The 25,104-nt window shown below is 36.9% G+C and overlaps 1 protein-coding gene across 3 annotated transcripts in view; it reads right to left on the bottom strand.

The window, feature by feature from the left end:
• Positions 1–25,104, bottom strand: part of cntfr (ciliary neurotrophic factor receptor) — a 238,153-nt gene that overhangs the window by 125,834 nt on the left and 87,215 nt on the right. For 2 of the 3 annotated variants that reach the window (XM_008423847.3, XM_008423849.3), the window contains exon 3: positions 19,259–19,340. The exons of the other annotated variant lie outside the window; for it this stretch is intronic. In XM_008423847.3, the coding sequence (XP_008422069.1) occupies positions 19,259–19,340 (82 nt within the window). The remainder of the gene's footprint in view (positions 1–19,258; positions 19,341–25,104) is intronic. 3 annotated transcript variants of the gene reach the window in all.

Below are 25,104 nucleotides of genomic sequence, written 5' to 3'. Positions count from 1 at the left end.
GCTCATCGCAGCTCCAAACAGAGTACCGGCGCAGGGGTGGGAGGCTAGAGGGGGGAGTCTGTTTCTGCATGTGGATGTCAGTACTAAGCATTTCCCTGCGCATACCAGGCCCCACTGTGAACATCTGCGCTATGGTCCACACTTTGCCTGTGTCTGAATGAGCGTTGCAGAACATTTCTGTGTTTTTACCCTCCTATGAGCTAATTTCATTGAATTCACGCAGACACAAACAGGCACACAACGAGGCTTCTCCCTGGCTTGTTGACATTCCAGTAGCTTGGCCTCTTTGTCTGCTCCAAATTCTCCTCATTCAAAACAGACCTCCGCACTTTCTTTTCTCTCACTCACTCATTTGCTCTCTCTTGCTCACTGGCACACACAAACACCCACACACTTTCAGCCCCTATTCCATCTAGAACCATCTGAAGGAAAACAAACATTTCATTCCAGCAATCATAACTGAATACCTTTTTTGTTTTTCATTTTGGCAGCAAAGGACGCAACAGGAGGGCGGGAAGATTTTCAATGATTTTTGCTAACGACGCACCAATAAAGTGGTATTTTTCCTCAGGACTATAACATACAAATTCATATGTAAAAACTTGTACAACACTTTTTTTCCAAGCGTTGGAAAAAAAAATGCTGTCCAGCAGTTTTCATGATAGAGGCAGCAGTGTTGAGTCCTACACAAAATGAAGGAATTACAAAATCATTAAAGGGTACTATACAAACTTAAATTTTTAGAAGATCTAAATAAACTGCAAACAACATGATGCTATAGACTGAAAAACAGGGACGTTGATTCAGTTACAGAGTAACCACACCCCCTAAAATAAATAAGGATTTTTCTTTTTATGGCTCATGCAACCTTTTTACCTGCAATAATAAGACGTGGTTCAAAAATAAGACATGCATATAAATATGTAGAGTGATTACACTTGCAGATATATTTAAATAAGCAGGTTCAGCATCCTGGGTGAACCGTCATCTACACGCTGGAGTGGGAGAGCGAGGTTAGAAAAAAGAAGTCACATTGAGAGCTACAAGGCAGATCTGGGGGATTTCATGCACAGATTTGTCACATGTTTTAGGGAATGAAAATCTTGTTTTGCTGACGTTTACACAGAGGGTTGCTTGTCAAAGAAATCTTTAATGTTGAGGCCCGAGGACAAAAAAAAAATCTCAGGTGTGATGAACTCATGTTTTCAGGCACATTCAGACTGAGTAAAAACACAAGATGGATGATGATGAGGGAAGTTTTGATTTGTCAAACAAGCATCAGTTTTATATTTTTATCTCATTTGATAGCTACTATGTGTGAGATGGACCATTCAACTAATCTTCCCAATGACCAGCTGCCACAGTTTAACTGGCTGTTTATGAGTAAGGTGAACTGGACAAGTTTATTTATGACACTACCTCTAAATATGACGCACCAGCGACACCCACAAACATCAGAAAGTGTTGTTTGTGGATGTTAACCCCATCCAATTTAATATTAATGTTATCCTCCTCACACTGAGACACATGAGCCTATCAAATGTCTGAGAATGTATGCCAGGGTCTAGAAAATAATTCCGTTCAGTTATTCAGCAGAATATATAAAATTAACACATTGGATTGTTAATTTTGCACACAATATATTCTCCTTTTTTTTAACACATGCCTTCTGCTGGAGCTAAGAAGCCTGAACCTGTACATTTCCCTGTTGAGAGATACAGACACTTTGTATCTCAGTGCTGAAGACATGAGTGTGCATGTGTTAACCCCACAGCTGAAGAAAGAAGCATTCATGTTTTAGGTGCTCGTCAAAAGAAGAGGGATTCAATGTGTCAATTTCTATGAGCAGACATGCGCCCACATGCTTCACTATTCTACTGGAGGCAGGCATGTATCTGACTGAGAAGTAATGAGGCCTGACTGTGAGTAATGAGGTCTCTTCTGAAAATAAAAAAATCTACCAAATCAAAAGTCCGTGAAAATCACAAGCAACAACTTTGCATCGTCAAATGTGGAATTAAAAGCTTCATTTTTTTTTTGTATTAGAATGCTGAGATGATCCAAAAGAAAGCAGACAGACAAAAGAGCTAATGTTTGTTCAAGATTAGATTTTGATTGAAATTTGATTTAGAGGTTGCAGGCTTTGCTGTTAAGTCTTTCTGTCCTTCAGTTTTACAGTCTCAGTCGGAAAAAGTTAGTTTATGCAAAGTTTATTGAGTTGTCATTATTTTTGCAGCCCTGAAAAACTGGCATGTGCCCACAGGTATTTTGCTTTTATTACTGCTGATAAAAACAGCAGTTGAGCCGGGACAGGTCCTCATTTGCACCAAAGGTTTGGTTTTAGCAGTGTCCAGATGCTGCAAAGTACTGTCAAAGCACCTATATCCACATGTCGCTGTGACTCTTCTACATGCGATGTAGACGAGATAGCATGTTAAGTAGCATGAATATTTCTGCAAAGGACTGCATATGAAATCTTGATGAATGTAATTGTGTTTATGACCTGCTTAGTCAACCTTTCACTGTACTTGTTTCTTGATATTGTACAAACACAATCCTTACATAGCTAACATCTGTTGAATTTGTACTCCATGGCAGTAAAACTGAAGCATATCAAAAGTCAGGTAATAAAACCAGGAGTATATTCCAGGTGGACATTGTGACCTTTTCCAACAGATGAATATAATGCAGGAAACAAGAGAAAAGATTGAGGGAAATGGCAAATGTGGAGGCAGATGTTTCACATGTTGATATGTGAGACAGAAACAGAGAGAGAGAGAGAGAGAGAGAGAGAGAGAGAGAGAGAGAGAGGAGAAGCTTTCATTCAGAAATTTGCATATGAAAAAAGGAAGGAAACGTTACCATCTCATGCCACATCAGCCTGTCATCTCCTGTCTAAATCAAGAGAGGCTCAAGAGAAACATGACGGGAAGATCACATTGGACATGCTCAAATTAAAGAACATAATAAATGCAAAAAAAAAAAAAAAAAGACTAATGCAGCCTGGGTTTTTAAAGCAGCTTAATGCAAATTAGGACCCATTTTAATCTGTTACCAGAAAATAATGATAAAAAAGTGTTGAAAAAAAAACAATTTTAGTTTTTTAGAAGATGGCACAAAGAGGATAAGCTTGGTTTACTGGTTTGTTTGGTAGCTTTTAAGAACAGAAAATTCTACAATTACATAAAAGCATTACTTGAGAATTCAAGGTGTGAAGTCTGATTAATAGCATTCCATGACATGCTTCTTAACATGTATTGTAATTAATTAATTGATACATTAAAAATTAACCAGCTTGTCACAATTTATCACCGTTTCTTTTTTTTTTGCATGCCTTATTTTACATTGAAGCACAAAGGTGTTTCTGATGTGAAATGCTCTCTGTGTTGAAAAAGGTACAGAATCCAAGTTCAAGCAGAAGGTTAATACTTCCTCTGCCAGATTTCCTCAGCAGTGTGTGTGTGTGTGTGTGTGTGTGTGTGTGTGTGTGTGTGTGTGTGTGTGTGTGTGTGTGTGTGTGTGTGTGTGTATACGGTGCTGTGTTGAATGCAGTGTGTTATCAATCTGACAGATCAGGCTGCTTGTTATTGTGTTGAAGAAATATGACACATGTACCCTCCAGATACAGGCAAGATGGTGTCTGGGTATGGCGGTACGCTTTTGCTGTGATTTCCCTCCGTTTTGTGTATTTTCAAAACATTGTTTTGTTATGTTGGCGTGTCTCAGAGTCGTTTACATCTAATCTCTTTGCTACGATAAACTGCATCTGTATTATTTTATCATTACTCAGTTAAATGATAAGAACATTATCTTTCCAGTTACAAAACATTTAGAATGTTTCTACTAGCTTACATTACTTTACATTATTATAGTTTTGAAAGACTTGATAATTGTTCTATTTATTGAAACAATTAGAAGCTATCTCTCAGAAAGTATTTAAAGCTCTTGAACTTCATATTTTGTTTCCTATGTCCATATTCTGTAAGAAAAAAAAAAAAAGGGATTGTATAGTAAAAATCAAGTTACAGAAGTGTATGTTTGTAAAGTGTAAAGAAAATATAAACTTTTTTGTTTTGTTTTTATAGACATCACTTTGAAAGTCTCAGTCTTGGTACATATATGGTTTTTAAGCAGTGATAAGGATGTTGGTCAGAGTTGACTGGACAATTGATGGAATTGAACATAAGGTAATACTGATCAATACTGTTTGAGACTGCACAAGACAAAACAAAACAAAACAAAAAAATCTAGAGATAAGGTTTACCTCCCACTAAGAGGTAAACAAATAATTTACAACAAAGCAAAATAATTGTTACAATGGCCTAACCAAAGTTCAGACAAAAATCTCTCTCAGAGTATAACTTCTCATTTGTAAAATGCAGGATGTAAATACTTTTTCAATTTATTTTATGCTGAAAACAAGACAGTGCCTGACACTGGGCTTTAGTGATTGACAATATGGTGCTCACCATGCGTTAGCTGTTAAGTCACACGCTGCCTTATGATGTATGGGAGGCTAGTTATGTATGGAGAACAAATATTGACAGCCTATTTTTGTTTTGATGTTAGTACTTGTTTTGTCTTTCCTATTTGAATAACATCTTACCTATTTTAACTATTTAACTGTCACGATGACACCAGTGTCCACATGGATCCTTTGACTGAAAAGTACAAATTTTTTAGCGTGGCAGATAAGGGGTTAATTTCATTTGCTTAATATTGATGATCATATTTTTAGGAACATTGACTGGAAATGAGTGGTCAGAGGAATAACTCTCTACTTTTGAGTTGCAATGAAACATTTTGTTCTGGGTTGGAATTCCTGGTACTTTATCCGAGACTGACATTTCCCTTTTTAAGGTCTCTGAAAGACAGACCTCATTTCAATTCTGTGGTCGGTCACCTGGGCTATGACAGGACACATGAAGCGTCACAATGACCTGTTAGTCCTAGTGGATTATGCAATCCAGAGTCCCAAGGAAATGGCGATGCTACATGCCTGACAATGACGGAACAATCTCCACTACTGTCTCTTGCTGAAGGGCAAAAGCATTTTGTTCAGAACTGGGCTGCTATCTATTAATAATGGGACAATCTCCCAAACCATTAGACCATGCTGCACCTTGTAAAATATGTGTAAATTAAATAAATAAAAAAAACTTGGTTGAGAAGAACCCCCACTCCCATTGTCCCCATCAAGCTACACAATTAAAGCAATACAATCTAATTGTCTTTTTTTTATGTTGGCTTTTGTTTTCTAGACCAGTAAAACAAAAATATGTTTCCTAAGTTTTAGCACTTTGAAATATGTCGTTGCTATATACATGGATAGTTTTTCTTTTGTAAAACACTATGCCTTATAATTAATTTGAAAGAAAATGATTTTTTTTAAGGTTTTGAAAAATGTGGCTGTTACTCATTTGTGACTGGACAGCTTCTGAGCCATGTAGAGTCCCAAGCATGATCTTTTAATGGAATCTCAATACTAACATATTGAGAGGTGCATGGAAGTACACATGTGTTTTTTTGTATTGCAACAAATGCTAATGGTATAAATAATTTTTGCTTTATTTGCTTGCTTTAACTTGATTAGTCAAGTGCTTTAAATAACCTTAGCTATTGCTAGATGTGCTATATATAAATAAAAGAAATAAATAAAAAGAAAATCACAAATAATTGACTTCCTTCCACACCAAGCCACACTGTTGATCACACAGCCTTGATTCAAATATAAAACTTTACAAAACTGGGGATCTTTACAACTTCAGAAATGTATAAACACAGTTTTGCGTCAGATGTAAAATAAGTATTGAGTCCTGCCAGCGTAATAATAAACTTTTGACTAACATTGCCCCACTGATGTATGAATCTAATCAACACGTTTATTTTTGCTTGGATGCTAAATATGAAATTTGATTAACTCCTTATGACTGTAAATACATGGGCCCACTTTGCTATGTGGCAGAAGCAGCCAATGCCACGTTATTTTAAGCCTCCACACACATCTCACGTTAAGATATGTGTAGTGTTTTCGCAATTTCCAGTATTCTTGGTGGTAGAGCTTTGGGAATTAGAATTCAAACAGACAGAAGAGAGGAAAAGCTATCGTCCCCTGACAATAAAGTTTCAGGGATTGGGGAGCAAATGGTTTGTGTATGAATCCATTCCACAGCAACAAATCATTCTTCAACAAAGACAGATAGGACTGTCCTTGCACAATGTCATGGGCAATAAATACAAACGGCCAAAACAGTCAAGCACATGCACACAAGCGAGCTACGTTTCATGTTTGCCTTTGTCGCCACTCGTCTACAAGGACGCAGGGTTCTTTTAGGAAAGGTGTAGTGTTTTGTTGTTACCATCTTATTCCACCTTTTTATGGAGCTCAGTCAGCACTGCTTCACGGCTACTGGCTCAGAGCCAAATATCCAGAAATGGGCTTTTCAAACAGAAAAGTTTTCAACAGAAATGCAAAATGACAAAGACATAAGCTCAAAGTGACAGGACACAACAACCCTCTTTCATGCCAGGCAGCATTTAAAAAAATATTCTTCAGCTTCCAAAGCAATCAAAGGTAGAATGTACTCTGGGAGCTATTTCTATGACACCGCCATTCAACTGATTCTCATATCCCAAGATACGACCCTCTAAAAGTTTTACTATCTTTGTCAAAGTGATGAGTTCTAGTCTGAAAAGACATATAACAATGGGTATGATGTCTCTGAAAGACAAAAAGTTACTGTAGATGAAACACTATCTTAGGGGTTTGAGATTGTGCAAGTTAAAGAATTAAGTATTATCAGTTTGTATTTAAAGATTAGCTTTGATTGGGGCCTTCTAAACCTCTAATGAATGTTTCAAACACTGTTAGATCTATGCTACACACATGCCTATTGACCACCAACCAACAGAATACCTTTGTGCATGTAAAAAACAAACACTGGTTTCAGAGCCATGCAAACCATATCAATAACCACCAGTAGTGCCCTTATTTTTTTCTTTTCCAAATATCTTCTGTTGGAGGTCTGTTTGTTCACAACATATCAGATAAACAGAAAAGAGGAAAAGGTATATATATATATATATATATATATATATATATATATATATATATAAGTCTCACAGAGTCTAGAACCCTCTTTGAAAGCCTGGAGAGTCACTTCTTGGCACAAAGTTTTACTGCAAAACAACATTAGCTAAACTTCTCCTTAAACTGTCTGGAAAAACATTAGATTCCTGGCAGCATTAACTTATTGAACAGTTTATCAGGAAGAATTGGGGACAATCAGAAGGGGCTCTCTGATTTTTAAACGGCCCAAGAATACATAAGTTTGGAATTAATGGGTTGGGATCAGCAAAATGGCTTTGGAAACAGAGAATGTATCTCCCAAATGGTCTCTCAATTCAATATTAGGGGGCTTTTTGGCAATCCATGAATGAAAAGCCCCTTTTTAATGACTAGACTAGATAAATTGATTTGTTAAGTGTATTTCTTTGAAATTACAGCACACTCTTTCATTTCCAGTATGGACTCTGCCAAAGTGTCCTCATTGAAACACAGAATATATGAAGTTTGTTCAAACCCCAGTTAAAGAAATGTGACCTTATCTGTAGCCATTGTACGTGAACCTTATTTTCATACATTAATCACACTTTGCTGGGTACCCACTACAGCATATATATAACACTTGGTACTTTGAGATTATGAAAAACTGTAAAGTGCCCTACAAATAAAATATATAACTGTTATTGCTAATAAAATTTTTCCAATGCTCTGTGTTCTAGTACTTACAGCCATATATTTTGTTAATTTTACAAAAAAAAAACTCCCTCAAAAGTTCCACTCAAACTTTAGTGCAGCATTAAAATGAAACACTAAGATGATAAAATACTTAAACTATCAAAGAATATATTACTAGGTATATTCAGTAGCTGTTTAACAAAGCATGATAAATGAAGATGATATTTCAAAAGTGCTTAGCTTTCTTATCCGAAATAGCGCTTGAGAATATGGCTTGTAATCTATTATATAGCAATGATTACTAAAACTACCACTTTGTTTAAAGTTAGAATTTCAAATTTAAGATACTGATGTATCAACTACACACATCAATAGTTACTCACCATTCATTTCTAGATTTTATGAATTCTAAAACACATACACTTCTAGGTCAATGCAAGTCATTTTTTTTGCAGAAAGCCAAATTAAACAGATATGAACCAACAAACTAGATTTAGCTGGGAGTGGTAAGGGTAAATACATGCATTTGTACATGCACACAAAGCAAATGTGGAGCTGAAGATACCATTAGAAGTTTTATTCTCATCATAGTTGAGAATCATAGTTGAGAATCACTGATGAGAACAGAAGTCCTAATCTCATCAGCACCAGAGGGGCCACAGTTCCTCTGGTGCTGGCAACTGCGGCTCAATGGGAAGAGCAGTTGCCTTGCAATCTCCTGCCCCCTGTCAATGTGCCCCTGGGCAAGTGTTACGACTGGCTCAAGGTCATAACAAAACGGGAGACCATGCAGGGGTTAAAGTGTAGAAAAATGAATATTTATTAACAAAAACAACAATGGATTGTGGATATCAGTATCAGTGGTATAATGCAAATGCTTGGATGTGTTGTATGAGTGCATATGGAAGTGTTGAAGTGCCAAAACAAAGACAAACGCAAATGTGCAAAAAGGAGGGGAGCTGAGGCCTGGCAACAAAACACCACAAGCGTCAAGCGGCAGAGTGGATGCTGAAGGGACCCAGAAGATGGAGACAGCCAGGTTTAAGTACTCTGCACTCCCAATCAACCTGATCAGCAGCACCTGTAAAGGGGAGGAGCACAAGGACAGACAAAAGCAACACCTGCAGCCCAGCCCTTAAGGCCCAGGGCCGTAACAGCAAGGCACTTACCCCAAGTTGCTCACAAATCTCCATATCTGTGTATGAATGTGTCCATGTTTGTAAATGCAATTTGGTGCATGTGATTAGTGCAAAGTGCTTTGAGGGGCCAGGATGACTAGAAAAGCTCTGTATAGCTTAAGTACATCTATGTGCTCAGACTGTGATCATAAAAATGTTTTAGCCAAAGAGCAACATACTCTTTATAACAAATGATTACCATTTCTTTAGAAATGTAATGCAATATTCTATGACATCCTGGAGTCACCGGACAGCTTGTATGACTCAACAGAACATATTTATCCGTCTATACAGCAGGTTAAATAAGCATTCGAATTTTTCATTATAAAGGTGATAAAACTTTGAGGGAGGGAGGATTTAAAAACTATGTAGCATATAAAAATAATCAACAGAATTCAATAAGGGCCAAAAATTAGCCACATTAAAGTCTTGCTACAGCATCACTGATCAGATTATGAGGTGTTGGTCATTTATTAATTAGCGTAACACCTCAAGAAACATGTATGTCCATCTTAACTTTATCCTCAGTGTTTTCATGGCACAAAAACAAAACAAAAAGTTCCGAGACAAAATTCACTTTATCAACTTCAAAATGCTAAACTCTCTCTGACCCTTCAATCGTCACGTCGCATTATTCAGTAGGTTTTTCTTGCCATCAAAGGCTGACTGGTTGTGACCCACTGTAAGCCTCATTAGACTTCACTTCAACAAATGACTCACTTTTGACTACACACACCCATCAGCCTACTTGTATTCGTTTGTTCTTTGAAAAGCCGAGGTGAGTGTGTGTAGCCTGACTGGTGAGGTATAATATTCAAGGACAGTTTTGCTTGGACCTTGTTCTCTGTTTTTACCTTGAGTGTATTTGAAGAGATGGACATGTACATGAAGACGAACAAAAGGGTAATAATGAGTTGCATGGCAATGTATACTTTGATAGGTTAAATGTAAGAAATCAAGGAATATTTCTTACACTGAATTTGCTGCTGAATAGGGTGAATGAAAGTGATACAGCAATTTTATTTTATTTATTTATTTTTTTTGCAGGCACGGAGGATGTATTTCATGCATTACATTCCACACAGGCTGATGTTTTCATGCCATTATGTTTTGGCATTTAAGATAGGAATTATTAGCTCAAGCCCAGAGAAAAATTATACTGAAATGTGGGCTTGATGAAAAGCATGCTTAGTACCTGCTGAAAGCATGTTTTATACTTTTAATGTCAGAAATGAGCCTCATAGAAAGGATATTCCAATTTACTGAATTGAATGTATACCAGACATTGTTGCCAAAGACAAAGTAATCCTGTTTCTGAATAGAATCTTCAATTCAACAATTCTGCACAGAGGCTAGAAATGCAATTTGGATTATCTGAATGGCATTTTGCACAGTTTATATCAGGAATCAGTATCTTACCAGCAGCATAAAGTAGCTAGTTTGTAAAACTTGGAAAAAAAAAAAAAAAAAACTAACTTTAACCTGATAGCTAAATAGATTATTTGGCTCATAAACCCTATGGATACTCTGCTACATATGTGCACCACTGCTATATACTCATAGCAAATAGCAAATGGAATTCCGTTAATACAACAATAACCAAATAATAAACTAAATATTTAAATTGCTTTACTTGCCGTCTCATGTACAGGGCTTATTAATTCCTGACCGCCCCAGGTCATTCCAAAAGCATTCAAATTTTCTTTCCACTTGATTAGCCGAGTCTTTAATAGGTCGGGGAAAAGCAAAATGTTAGTTAAGCAGAACATCCAGTTCTGCACAACTGATGTAAGTGCATGTACTGTCCAATAGACATGAGTATTTCCAAGACTTAACACGGCTTTATGTTTCAGAAATCCTTCTGCTTTTGCTCTTGCTTATACCCACATGATGTGTGTTTAAAAAAAACACAGAAATTCATTGCCATGCAGGAAACGGTGTAGGAGAAGGTACAACTGTCATCCCAGATGGAAATCCATCTCCTCTATTAAAAGAAGTGTGTGGAAGGAGTGCCATGGTTTGGAGCTGCTTGATTGTGGCTGGCTGTGAGGAGCCAAGGTTCTTTGAGGGAAAAGTGAATGCTAACATGTTTTTGGATCATAGCATCCAAAAACACACCTTCAATATGCTCAACAAAAGAAACTGAGGGAATAGGTGCTGGAGTGGCCAAGCATGTCTCCAGACATCAATCCTATTGAGCATAAGTGGGGCATCCTCAAATGGAGGATGGAGGAATGTAAGGTTTCTAACATCCACCAGCTCTATGAATGAATCATGGAGGAGTAGAATAGAATTCCAGTAGCAAACTGGGAAGCTCTATATATTTAAATATAAAATTTCACATATCTAAAGAAAACATACTGCGTAAATCAATTATTTTACATTTTTGGGAAGGTGCCAGCTGAAAAAAAAAACAAATGGGGAGAGTGACGCTTGATGGACGCCTTACTGGGAATTCCTTCTTAATGATTGATGAGATAAGAGTTTCACTACAACAGAAACACAAATACACACCCGACCGGACGTAACACAAATAGACAGAAACACTCAGACAGCGAGATTTGGAGATTCCATATCTTCATGAAAAACACTGCAATTGGTTGGAAATGGTCCATTACATGAAAGATTTTATCAGGTAGTCGGGAATTCTGAATCTCTAGTGGTCAAATTATAGAACTCACACAAAAAATATTGGATTCTACAGACATTTTGTCATTTGTTTCTCCTATCTGACTTTTTTCTGTCACAGTGAATTCTAATGTCTGACACTTTAGGGAAGACAATTGAAAGTAATTGACAGAGTGGATAAGTTTTTATTTTCTTCCTGGCTAGTAATCAAATGATATTAGGAATCCATTTCCAGGAAGTTTGTTTTATCCTCATTTTTTTCTTTTGTAACTGTGTATTACAATCAAAGCAAAATAGCTTGATGGGGGGAATTTATTTTTTTTTGCTTACCAATCTAAAATAAACACATTTATATATAGACAAATTTACAAAGCCCAACAAGTTTTTTTTTTATTTGTTTGTTTTTTCCCCTCTAGCCAGGTTTAGTACAGCTCTATTGAGAACTGGGCCAAAAGAGGCTCACTTACCTTTGGATGTTGCTTTTTGTTGCCTTAGGCAGCAATTCATAACACCCATATCAAAACCACTACCTCAGAAAAGCAAGCTGCTTGATTTAGGGCGGCTCTAGTAAAATCAGGTATGGGTCTGATTTCATTCAAAAAAATACATCTGCACTTATAGTTTACCTGGCAGCGACACCTCTAGATGAGACCTTATTATACTGCTTCTGGTGTCGTAAATTCTACTTGCTTTAATTTGACTGTATCAGACATCGCAATGCCCCCAAATTATATGATGTAACCGCTTACCATAGTCCCACCGCTTGCTCCCCGCTGTATTCAGAGAACCACAAACTTGACATATTTGCTCTCCAGTTGCTAATTCAACTTGAAGACAAACATAATGCATACATATTCTAAAAGCATTACTTTTTGGTAGTTGGAGGCCTAATTCATCAAGAGTTTTTTTAAAGAAAATATATATATTAAAAAAAAAAATCTTAAAATTTAGAAATATTTGGTGTAAATTTCGTCATGTATTATGAAGGGTTCATGCTTGTGCTTTTTCATCCCTAAACCACAAGTAAATAGGATCAGTATCACTTCACTAAGCCTGTCTGCCAGTCTCCGAGTCAGTCAGACTGTAATTCATCTGCCAATGCTGTCAGTCAATCAACCGGATGAGCTCCATGTTGAATTTATTGCACGCTGCCTGCCAAACAGAGAGCACTGATTGCATTGAGTGCTACTCTGGATAATGAGAACGATAGAGGTTCCCCCACTGCATAAACGTTACATGGCTTAAACAAAAACACATGATTTTTGTGCTTCTTTACTTGTTTCCTCCTGCTGTCTGTTTTCTCTGATGACACATCAGAGAGCAGTTATCCTTCATGAATAATTGATTACATTTAGCTGTCTGGAACTGTCTTTTGCTGTGATTTGTGCAGAGACGCACAAATTATGGCCTGTTTTGGGGGAATATTCACACTTTAACAAGAATGTCCTCTAAGTTCATGATAATGTAGGGGGGTTTTTTTGTTTGTGTTTTTTTTTTAGGTACACCAAAGTTGAAAATGTGCAAGTACTTAATTAGAAATAACAATAGAACTCTGTTATATAGAATGTCTAGTAATCTATATAATGAAATATCTAGAATGTTAATTCAGCAGCCAACAGAATTATTAATCTCTTATCTTGTACGCCAGATGACTGAAGCAATAATGTATGTCATATGTCTGAGCACATAAATCTATATCTACTAAAATTAATCACAAAAATATACGGAACGTTTGTACAATAGACGACAGTGTTTGTTTTCTGTCTGACATCTTGCTTTCAAAGAGTTTGTATCAATGCTAATTTCATCTGTCTATATGAGCCTCCGCGCACGAATTAAATTAGACTCAGCTGTCATGCATGATAGAGGTCGGTTACAAGACTGCAAGAATTAATTTGGTTTAAACAATTTACACAATCCATTCACAGAAATGGATAAATAGGTCTGTGTAGCAACGCATACACCCAGGCATGTTGAAGAGTCACCAACGTGTGTTGAATGCTCGAGAAATAAATACAGCTATGACAGCCGTAATACCATGGAATTAGTTGGGGAGTTAAACTCTTACTTCCTGCTGTCTCTCATTTGCTCTCAGTCCCTCTGGCTTTGGACTGCCTGTGCTTTTCGTTTCTTAACCCTTCACTCTTTTGTTGGCAGAAATTAGGCAGAATGTGAGGTTAGGAGCTGGAACAGAGGTAAAAATATAGTACACCAGCTTTTTTAGTCACATGGAGAAAAGGTAAGTTGTGCCATGGATGGCAGACCTTCATTATACCACTGTGTTTTTATTAAGGGGTAAAACAATGAGAAGAAGAGTCCAGAGCAAGGATTTCCAGGGGACAAAAGTGTAGACAATGTGCAAGAAAGGGAAAGAGAATGGAGTATTGCATCAGAGTCATTATAGGTGGAAATTTTCACCTCCTCCCGCCCCCCATAAGATGCCGTCCTGGGCGGTCAGTGGCCTTATGGTAACAACTCAAACTGGAATAAAACCCAAACATTACCAACCAAGCTTCCTGAAGTGGGGCTAGTTATGAAAAGTTAGACAACCACTGCCTTAAGCTATTTGCATTCTTGTTGTGCTTCGTCACAGTATTTAAAAATTTACTGGGGAGGTGCCTACTTCTTGAAATACTAATGCCTTTAAAAAACATTCTGGAGATTTCTCAGGTTTAAAAACAAACCAAAAAAAGCATACAGAAAGAGAAATATAGCAAATAAATAGCTACATTAAGGAGGCAGAAGATCCCATACTGGAGTAAAAAGAAAAAACTGTTTTTCCTCTTGGTGTCAATATTCTGGTCCTCAGTGCAGGTGAAGATTGACTTTTAAATAGAATATGATTGACTCTATCGCTATTAGAAAAACGTAATCTGGAAGAAACAGACATCCAGGCATCAACTGTTTAATGAGCCCTTCAATCATCCAACCCTTCTCATAGCTGACCAATTTTAAAGTAAAGCTGCTTATCAGTGCTTAGGAGTTGTCAAAGTATATCCAGTTCATATGTACAAATACTAACAAGAATATCAACAAATAACTTTAATAATTTACAAGTATGAACAAAAATCTCAATAAGAGGTTGTATGTTTATGCAATAAAAAATAGTATCATATTACTCAAGAATATAACAAGACTCTAAATAGAAGAGTGCTGTTCACAATACATACCATAGCAATATGGTAAAGTCACTATGTAAAAATATGCAATATGTGTGTCAGTCTACAAGTGCATGGCAATAGCTGTAGAATATATTATTTTTCTTTTCTTTTTTTTTTAAAAAAAAGCAGTATAACAACACTATGTGGGCATGAGTTATAAAAAGAGTTGTATAAAAAACAGTATACTCAAACAGTCATTTTATCTTATACATCCGTTTCATTAGGCTCAGGGCCTTATCAGGGTTTGCTGCTTCTCTTTAACAAATTACATTTTTAAAAGAAAACAAAAGACAATGGTACAAACATTTTAGTTGACACATTGTTAAAACATTACTGCAGCATTTTAAATGCAGAGTATTTAGGTTGTCCAACAAAAATCCTGGTTGGAACAAACTACACATTTGACCATAACATTGTAATTTCATTTTCAGACACACTGTGGTTTAATTATTGCTGTCATATGTTTGGAGATATTGTTCAACATGAGTTTGAATAAATGTAGCATGTTTGTCATCGTCATAAAAAACATGATACACCAGTGTCATGAATCAAGTGTGAGTATGAGAGGCCCAATGGGCCAAAACTTACAAACCCGCTCTCACACATACTATCAAACCCTCTTACATATATTATGTACAACGGAAGTTAACTTAAAATTTCAGTTTCTGATTGGACCACAGGCAGGAGAAGGCGGGTTTTCACAGACAGAAAAATAGCTGAGCGGCAGCGACTCACAGAGGCAACTAATATTTTAAATGACATCGTTAGCGCTCCTACAGTAATGTCAGCATTATCAGAAGTGTTTCATAGAAGCCGACAGCCAGCATCGGAACCCCCATCTATCAATTCGGCAGAGCCAGCCGCCTCTTCGAAAATGGCTGTAAAACCAGCCTGCACTGGATTTTAATGTGACCGACGGAGAGAAACTTAAAGTGTGAATCAAACACAAACCGGAGATGTGCTTTTATTTTGAAAGGAGAGTGGTGTAACTTGTGCTGTTGCGCATATTAAAATGTGAGTTCAGTAGGACACACTCAAGCTGAAATGTAGTGTGTGTAGCTAAATGCATAATTATGTATTTATTTATGCATTGGATGCACACTGGAAAGTCAAACTCACAATTTAAGTCAATTAATTGATTTAAATAATAAAACTGAAATTCATTCAATTTAATAAAGCCTTGAGAAGTACAAAGCTGAGTTATTTCCCATCAGCGACACTGTCCTGCCTACAGAAGGCTTCCATTTTTATGAACCACCGTTCCACCTGCAAAACATCCTGCTTTTACGTCAATAATAATGACTAAAAATAATGTTTTTCTTCTTTGAATGTAATGTTATTTATACCTTTCTTTCAATCATAACTGGAATGCTAAAAGTTCAAGTTCAGCTCAGCGATGCAGCATGTGTGGATCTAATACTTCTCTGACCTTGTTTACAATGATTGCTTTAAGTTGGCATCAGGTTTGTTTTGTGCTGAAGAGAGAGATAATGTTATTACTCATTTGCATGCGTTCTTTTTCCCCATTTTGTTTAGTTAAATCATAGTTTGTCATTTTCAGAGAAGGATTAAATATCATGAATAATTTACTCTTTCTAGATGAGTACATCTTTTTCTTCACATTATCAGCTCTTATGTATTTTACCTTATAACTATCCATCTTAAGTCTTTTCCACCAACTTGGTATTTAACTCTCCTTTTCAAAGCATCTGAATGTCTGTTTTTGTACTAGGAATATTCAACACAGCTTAATTGGCCTTACCTTGGAGCCTGCCTCCCTTTCTCTCAGTGGGCTTTTGCCTTTCAATTATTTTCATTTTTCTCTGTTGTTTCAAGTGATGTTTTATTGAGAGACTGCCTTTTGTGGGGCTCAGATTTCCAGCCAATGTTCTTTTGCCAAATTTTTTGTCAGCATGAATCTTTAACTGAGCTCAGTAGATATTCAGTGTGCAGACCTAAACACCAGAGCGCTTGGCTTTATGCTTAAGGAGTCTTGCTGGTGAGGAAATAATTCCTACATCCTGCTGTAACTAATGTGTCTGACATGTGGTGTTAGACACTGGAAATGGTCATTTTTGTGCAGTTTAAATGCCAGCTAAAATATTAGGATTCCTTAACTTTTTAAAAATTGCTTTAACATCAGGTCCGGTAAAAAATTGCACATGTAAACTTGCCAATTTTGCTAAATGTGTTTTTTCTGCAGATAAATTGTTTCACAGGATCTCATTCTTTCTTCTATGATTTATGTCTGTCAATAATCCAGAAGTCTCAAATAGCCCTATTACCCTCTGGATAGCACAGGCATACACATCTTCATTTGCAAACAGTGTGTGCCTTTATCAGTCTGTAAATTTCTAACAGATGGATCCCAGCCCAATAGAGGGTTTTTCCCCCCATTTACTTGAAATGTAAATGAATAGCTGTTTGCACACATGAACTGCGTTAAGTGAGCACTTCTGTGTGGCTTCAGAGAGACAAACCCTGGAGATGTATGCCATTCAAACATGGTGAGAAATCAGTGTTTGGAAATAAGAAATGTGATAAATGGTGCAAATCACAAAGAGTGTATTCATTACTCTAATCCAAATGTTATGGCGATATTAAAATAAGGAAGGATTTTATTTTGGGTTAGGTAGTATCCTAACAAGAAAAGGACGAGAACTTAGTTAGCAAGCATAATTGATACCAAAACTTGGTTTTAGTCCATAAAAAGGTATATTTTTATGCATATATACCTTAGTTTATGCAGCAGAGTTAAGAGTTGCCAAAACAACACAAACATTTTCCAAAGTTGAAACTATTTATGACTCATCGCACAGTTTATATATTTTATTTCCTCAAATGTGACCCTTTTGTCTGTTTTGATTTAATTTCTTTTTTCTGTTTTCAGAATAGCACAAAAGAAAGCATACTTTGAATTTTTGTTTAAAGATATCTCAATAATTTTGATCATGAATGAAAGTGACTAGGTTCTAAAAAAGAACACAAGTGGAGTATATCTGTCTCTCTCACATAACCAAATGTTTGATATTGCTCTCAGTTTCTTTCAGATCATGACCCAGCAACCTTTCCCTTCCGGCGTTAATTACTGCTGTGGATGACTTTCTGATTTCACTGCCTGTTTCTGTTTTTACTTCACTTCTCTTACATCTAACTTTTCTGTGCTTTCCAGTAATCCTCAAATTCATTATTCCTGTTACAAAATATACTGTGTGTCTGCGTGTTCGTGTGAGAGTCTTGTGACACAGTGACGTGCGTCACTGTGGACTTATTGACATCCTTGGAGTCTTTTTTTTAGGTCAGCTGACCTAAATAGTCCGTTCTCATAGGTTATTAAGTCGAGGCCAATCTTCACGAACAGTCAAGTGACATACTGACTTGTGTGTTAAGCTCACACCCTTTACTGGCTCAGCCAGATTTAATCTCGTGCGTTTTGTGCAAGCTCTCAGAGGAGCAGCTACCATATCTTGTTTCAGCTTTGATTTGAAACATTCTGGTAATGACCAAAACAATGTACCGATGCCAACTCATCTAAAGCAGACAAAAAATATTGCACCTAACTGCTGCAAAATGTCACAAAATACAAGTACAGTTATCATTCAGTGAGGTAAATTGCAAATCTAAATTCAAGAAAATATGAAAAAATTAAAGCGTGCAGAAAAAAGATGTCTTGCATAAGGGATGGTAAGAGATTCTCACAGTTAAATGATAAAAATATTGTAACATGATTTGTTTTTATTTTTATTTTGATACAAGCACAGCATAATAAACAACATCTAAATTTAGTAATAGTTTTGTAGTGCTTACAAAGGAAAATATATTTCCTTTACATAGGTTCACCGATTAGTAACTGATATTAGTTGGGATAACTACTCACATAGAGCCATAGCTTTCTATGTTATAAATGGGTGGTCGCCCTTTCGATTTTCACACCACCATGTGTTTGTGACCAGAAGTATTTCCAAACAAACATTCATCTTAATTTAATAAAAGCCTTTTTTTTTCAGCCAGGTGATCGGTGTGTAAACTCCCCCCCCAAAAAAAACAAAACACGGAGGATGGGGAATGATGCTTTACATAACTTGGAAAAAGTCGGATGACTACTGCATTTTTCTTCTAGGTCATTAAGAGGACTTTTGATTAAATATTTAAAATTATATAATGGACAGAATGTGATTTATAAATTCTAACCCCTGAAAACCTTGGTATACCCTGATACCATTATTTCTGCTCATACTTGTTGTTTTTATTAAGACCATGTAAAAAAAACTGGAATCTTCAGCTGCAGACAAAGAGAAAAAAAAAGAGAAAAATCTGGAAACCATTAAGAAAACTGAGGCACCAGTGAGACAAAACAGAAAAAAGGATAAAGATAAGAGTCCAAAAAAGCATATAAAGTTAAGAGGAAGTGGAAAACAAAGTCGAATAAATCTGGTTTGAAATCATATTTACTTTTAGGAAGAAAAGAAAAAAAACAGAGACAGAGACAGAGGTTAAGGCTTGATATGAAGGTGGATTTCTGTTGTAAAAAAGATGAAATGCAAACTCACCAAGCTGACTGCGTCTCTGAGCGTAGGCTACCACCACTGCGGCCAGAACTACACAGCACAACGATGTCACAAGGTTTGCCATCTGTAAACACACACACAGCAAAGTCAGGAGTGCGTGTGAAAGCAGGAGGGCGTGTGTGTGCGCCTGTCTTCCTGACTGACTGACTGATTGACGGACTGACTGACGGACGGACCCATAGTCAGCCCCATGTAAGAGATAGAGAGATAACCATTTCCTGCCTTCTCTGAATCTTGCACCGTCTATCTTTTTTCGCTTCATTACACTCCCTAATGTGTCCTTTTTTGTGTGCTTCAGATTTTTAAATCAAGTTCTCATTTCCCTGCTGTTCTTGTCTCACTAAAGTTGTTCATATTAGTTGTTGCTTCTATTTACTGTGATGTACATTCCTCCTCTGTTTCTGTCGCTTTCCCTCCATTCATTAGCCTAATGGGCCCATCCTTACTGGGATGGGCCACAGCCAGCGGCCCTTAAAGGTATAGCACAAAACAAGCAAATACGGCTTCTACATAAAAAAAACAACAAAAAAACATGCATGGATAATCATTTGCTTCACAAAATAAATGTAAGTGCCCACATTTTACTATGTGACTCAATTCTAGTTATACGACAAGCTCCAAACCAGGCTTTTTGAGAGTTGCAACCTGACACTTAGAAAATTGTAGAATTGAGTATTAAGTTTAGGGATTTCTTTCTTATTATTATTTAATGTATTTTTTTTATATAATCTGATCTTCTACAGTAAGCAAAATGTGCTTATGTGTCACCAGTAAATGACAAATTGAATCATTTGGAAATAAATCTTTACATTGAGATGTTGACTTTTTTTCCACGCCTCTCTTACATTGCAAGATGTTAAGGGTTAAAACAATAGCTGGATCTCCCTGGAATTCCTGACTATGTCCAAGTACAGCTGAGCTGCGTGAAGTTCTGCCAACAAAGGGACTTGAACCCAAATCTTCCCTTCAAATTGTGTCTTTTCCTTCGACTCTCCATCTCCTCTACAGTCGCGTCTCCTTCCTCTGTTCGTCAAAAAGAAATAGTTGGCACTCATACACACAAAGGTTGTCTGCGGGTCTGCCTACTGCTGAGATTTGCACCAAGTAAGGTGTGTGCGTGAAGAACAGAGTGAACACTTTAAATAGAGCCAAAGAAAGGAAGTGAATTTCCTTGTACTTTTGTGGCAAAGCTCCAGCTGATAGTAACGTCTGTCATATCCCATTTGCTCTTGCTCTATGTTTAGCTTCAGCTATGAACTTACTTTTTAAAAATTCTGTTTCTTGCTTTTTTTCTACTTGCTGACTATTGCTTGCAGAGTCTCTCTCTCTCTCTCTCTCTCTCTCTCTCTCTCTCTCTCTCTCTCTCTCTCTCTCTCTCTCTCTCTGTGTCTGTGTCTTCATCTCCCAATTCCCAACCTACATATCGTATCCTTCACTCATTATATGTTAGGCGGAACGTGAAACCCACAACAACATGGCTAAAGCATCTCACAACGGGGGAAAAAAGAAAACATAACTGCAAGCACTGGATTGAAGTTTAGCAACATGAAAAAGCTTTTATGGAGGGAATAAAATGTCAGAAGGATAAAGAAGAGTCGAAGACATTGCACACTCAAGGGATTTTTTTTATGAATTACCAATTATAAGGGGTTTAAGAAAAACAGTCAAAAGGTCTAAGGAAAAAAGATAAGGTACTTATTTAAGAATCATTTGGAAAGACTAATTAGGGCAGTGCTAAAGATCTCAGAAAACCTTAAAATTCACTCTGGAGGTATTTACTAAAATGTATGCTGCTCAGGGACAAAAAAAAACTAAATGCTGTTAATGACTGGTAGAAATCATAAAATAATAGGATAAAGTGTATTCTACAGTTCTATGAATACTGTCATCAATATTAAGTGTTTACTTTAGAAAACCACCAAGTCCTCATTAGCAAAGAGGGTTGATGGGTAATGCTTGTGAGTGCGATGCTTTCAACCTCAGCGCTTCATTTCACCATTGCAATTTAGCGTTTCCTCCTCCCATTAATTATATTTCCGACTGATTGTTGTTTATATGTTTTAACTTCTGGGACGAGGTCAGGCTGCACAACATTCTGGCTCGGTTCGGGCTATAAACTCTTTGGTCGGAATTCAAAGACTTTAACTTATCCTAAAAATACAGTGTTTCAAAATGTATTTATGTTGCAGCACATCAAATCATCAAGTATTTTAGTGAGGCAACGTCCTGTCTTACTGATCACCAAATGGCGGATGATACCTGTGGTAGAGGAAGTTTTAGCACACCAAGTTGGACAGGTAGTTCTAAATCAATTTACCTTTATAAATTCTTACCATAAAATCTTAAGTAATTCTGTAATCTCAAAATCATTCCTTGAGTTTTCCACAATTACCGTCAATCTATAGTTTTGCTCTCTGCTTTGTGTGCGTGCATCTGTGAAAGACGGAAATAGCTACTGAAAGTTTGCATGCATACAAATGTGAGTTTGAGTGATCACATGTGCACTTTGGTGCCTGTTTGTATTTGTGAGTGATTGGCAGCTCATATGTATTTCATCTGAAGAGATATTGGGGAGAGTGACGGGGGATGAAATTAAAATTGCATCCCTTGTCAGAGCATCACAATCTTCTTCGCTGGTCATCATTTCCTAAGCACTGGTTAGCCCATCACCATCATAGCTAAAATATTTGTGTGCATTCTTTGTGTGTTTCTAAATGTATGTGCATCTAGAAACATTTTGCATCCATCGAGTGCAACTGCGTGAGCATGATAATGTGTGTATGCGAGTGCTGGGATCTCCAGGGGTATTTAGCCTGTCTATCAGAAAACAATACATTTTTGAAATCTGACAGCTTCAGATCGCTCACATAATGACAAGCAACAGGCGCTTAGAGCTGCAATTTCACAAACTCAATCCAACCCCCCTCATCCTCGTCCTTCCTACCATCTCTTTCTCCATTTAGCCCCCTTCCACTACTTCCTTATTCCATATTTATTTATTCATTTCTCACTGGAGAGGAAAGGGCTGAATAGGCGTGATTCTTTTGGCTGCTTAATTAAAATATATAATTCATCTGCATTAAATGATTTTGCCTGTGCATTTTTTTTTGAGTCCGATTTGGGAACATTTGCATTTAAATTGGAAAGCCAGGAGGGAAATACACTAGGCAGACTAGGTTGTGTGTAAAAATAGAAGATATTCTTTATTTTATTAAATTTATTTTTTTTGCTACATACTTTGTTTATCCCGTTACTTTGCTTCTTTTTTTTTTCCAAAAAAAAGAGATTGATGTGCAGTAACTTTCTAAAAAGATCAGTTTGTTCATATGTTACCGAAACATCTCAAACAAATAAAAACTTGTTGTAGATAAAAGTGACAGTGGAAGGATATAAAGGAAGAAATGGTTTTCAAAAGAAAAAAATAACTGAAAACACGTCACATTAATTATCTACCAGACTACAAATGTGAGCAATATAGAAGACTTGGATATAAGAACGCCGCTGTTGGAAAAAAACGCCGACGTCTCATTTAGATTTTGACAAAATAAGAAAAAAATACAAATATGGATGATGCCAGGACATGGAAAACAACACTCTGGTTAGATGTAGACCGTTGGCTGACATTCAAAATAGAGTGAATGGTGGAAACTTAAAACTGCCCATTAACCTGAGCGGACCATCCAGGGTCCGGTGGAGCATCATGCTATGGGGATGCTTTACTTTCAGCATAGACAGAAAAACTAATCAAAGCTAAATGAGGTGTATTCCTAGAAGATATCAATTGTGTCCCCTATGTACAGGTCTGACAACAACAAAAGAGGAATCTGGAAAAATAGACTAAGTAAAGTGTCTTTAGTGAAAACAAGTATCAGAATTTAGGTAATAAACATATTTTGGTTTCTAGCAAAAACAGCGAGTTGTAGCCCTCAGGAACACCAACCATTGTTTGTAAATTTTCAAAAAGAGATAACTACAGATGACTCTGATGATAATCTCCAAGCCTAACAGAAGGAAACTGCATGTGAGGAGTTTTTGTCGCAAAGTAAAACATCCATCATGTGGGAGAATGTTCCCTGTTCCCCCAACAACATAAAATCAAAACAAATGATTTGGCTCTTAAGGTACCTTTTTTATTAAGTAATGCGCTGGATTGAGATTTATGGATTGTACAGGCAATTACTGAGAATGTGATGCTGAGAGACCGAGGCGCATTATCCAGCTGGGTCCTAGCTGGAGGTGGTTTGTTATTTAGCCAAAACCATCTCGTCTGGTACCACAAAGAATGATGAAAGTCTATAAAATCACACCTTACCCTCCGCCTGTTTTATGTAATAAATCACAGTAACACTATTCTCCATCTGTCGGCACGGGTGGCGAAGAGAGAAAAGAAACACTGCCTTGTATGTGTGTGTCTGTGACGGGGGCGTGCAAAAAAGAAGCTAAAACATTGGTTTGTTTGGGAACTTTGAGAGGACAAGTCTCTTGAAAAACAAAACTTCCCTTGCAAAGTCAGGGAGTTACAGTGGAGACTTGAAATGATGGCATTTATCCAAGAAACCTAATCTGAGACAAAGAGACTGAGAGAAAATCTTCACACTCTTTGAGGGGGACAACGGTAATTTTAACATTGAGAAAAAAGGTAGAAAGCTCAAATCTCGTATCTGTGACTGAGTTGAAAAAGGACATCTGATCTTTAGAGAGCTCCGTGTAGTAACTAAAAGACTTACCTTTAAACACATTTGTCCTTCCTTCAGGCAAGGACAAGAAAGTCTACCCAGCTTTAAGTGGTTTTCTTGGATTTTATTCCATGTCAAGTTTCTGAGTTCACATTGAGAACATAAAGAATGAAGAATGCCAAAAATTGAATGACAGAGTATTCATACAAAACATGTAACTAATATCGGCATTTCTGTTACAGCACCCTTCAAGCTTTTCAGAACCCTTAATGACAAGTAAAATGCCACAAAATAAAATCATTCATTGTAGCTATATAATCTCATTGTTTTAGGGAAAAAATATATAGGCCTTTATTAATCTGAGGTCATTTACTTAGATGGGGCAAAAAAAAAAAAACATAAATCCATTGACCCATCCTTTGTTGCTTATTGTAGATCGGTTCACAATGGTGCCATGTCCAGAGGGAAAACCCAGACAATATTATCTCCTCAGCAACACTCTACAGTTCTATGTCCAACTCTCATACTTTCATTTTCCTGCTCATCCCAAGGTCTTCCCAGAGCAGACGTACATTAAATTCTGGATCTATCCTGGGGTTTCCTCCCAGGGGGCATGTACTGTAAGCTTATAAAGCGAGAGCCCCAGGAGACATCTGGCTAAGATGCCAGAACTACCTCAACTGACTACTTTGGTTTTTACAAACAAGTATTCTTATTAAATCATCTGTTTAAATAGCTATTAGGACCTTGCTGTAAATACATGGTAGAATGCCTTTTTGCCATTACAATGGCATATAAACTTCTCATGTAGCATCTCATCAGACTGGCACAAACTGAGAGTGACTGTTCTTTTTTTTCCAGACTCCTGGCTTCTCACTTATGTAATATTTGGTACAACTTTACTCACAGGATAGGATATATTGGGACTAGGAAGTAAGAGGTCATTGGGCAAGTTTGTGTCTGATTTGTTTGTATTATCCTGGTGAAAGACCCAATGGTGACCAAATTATGATCTTGCAAAGGATACCAGATTTGTATTTAAAATCTCATGGTATTTCACAAATTCATGATGAAATAAACTACAATTCTTCCACTGACTCTAGATGTCAGTGGAAGATGTAGGCATGCTAAACATGCCTAGATGTAGGCATG

The sequence above is a fragment of the Poecilia reticulata genome, chromosome 12 (genome assembly GCF_904066995.2).
Source record: "Poecilia reticulata chromosome 12, P_reticulata-male-v2, whole genome shotgun sequence".
In the NCBI taxonomy this organism is placed as follows: domain Eukaryota; kingdom Metazoa; phylum Chordata; class Actinopteri; order Cyprinodontiformes; family Poeciliidae; genus Poecilia; species Poecilia reticulata.
Note: the sequence above shows the minus strand (reverse complement) of the source record. Positions and strands in the feature narration are given on the sequence as shown.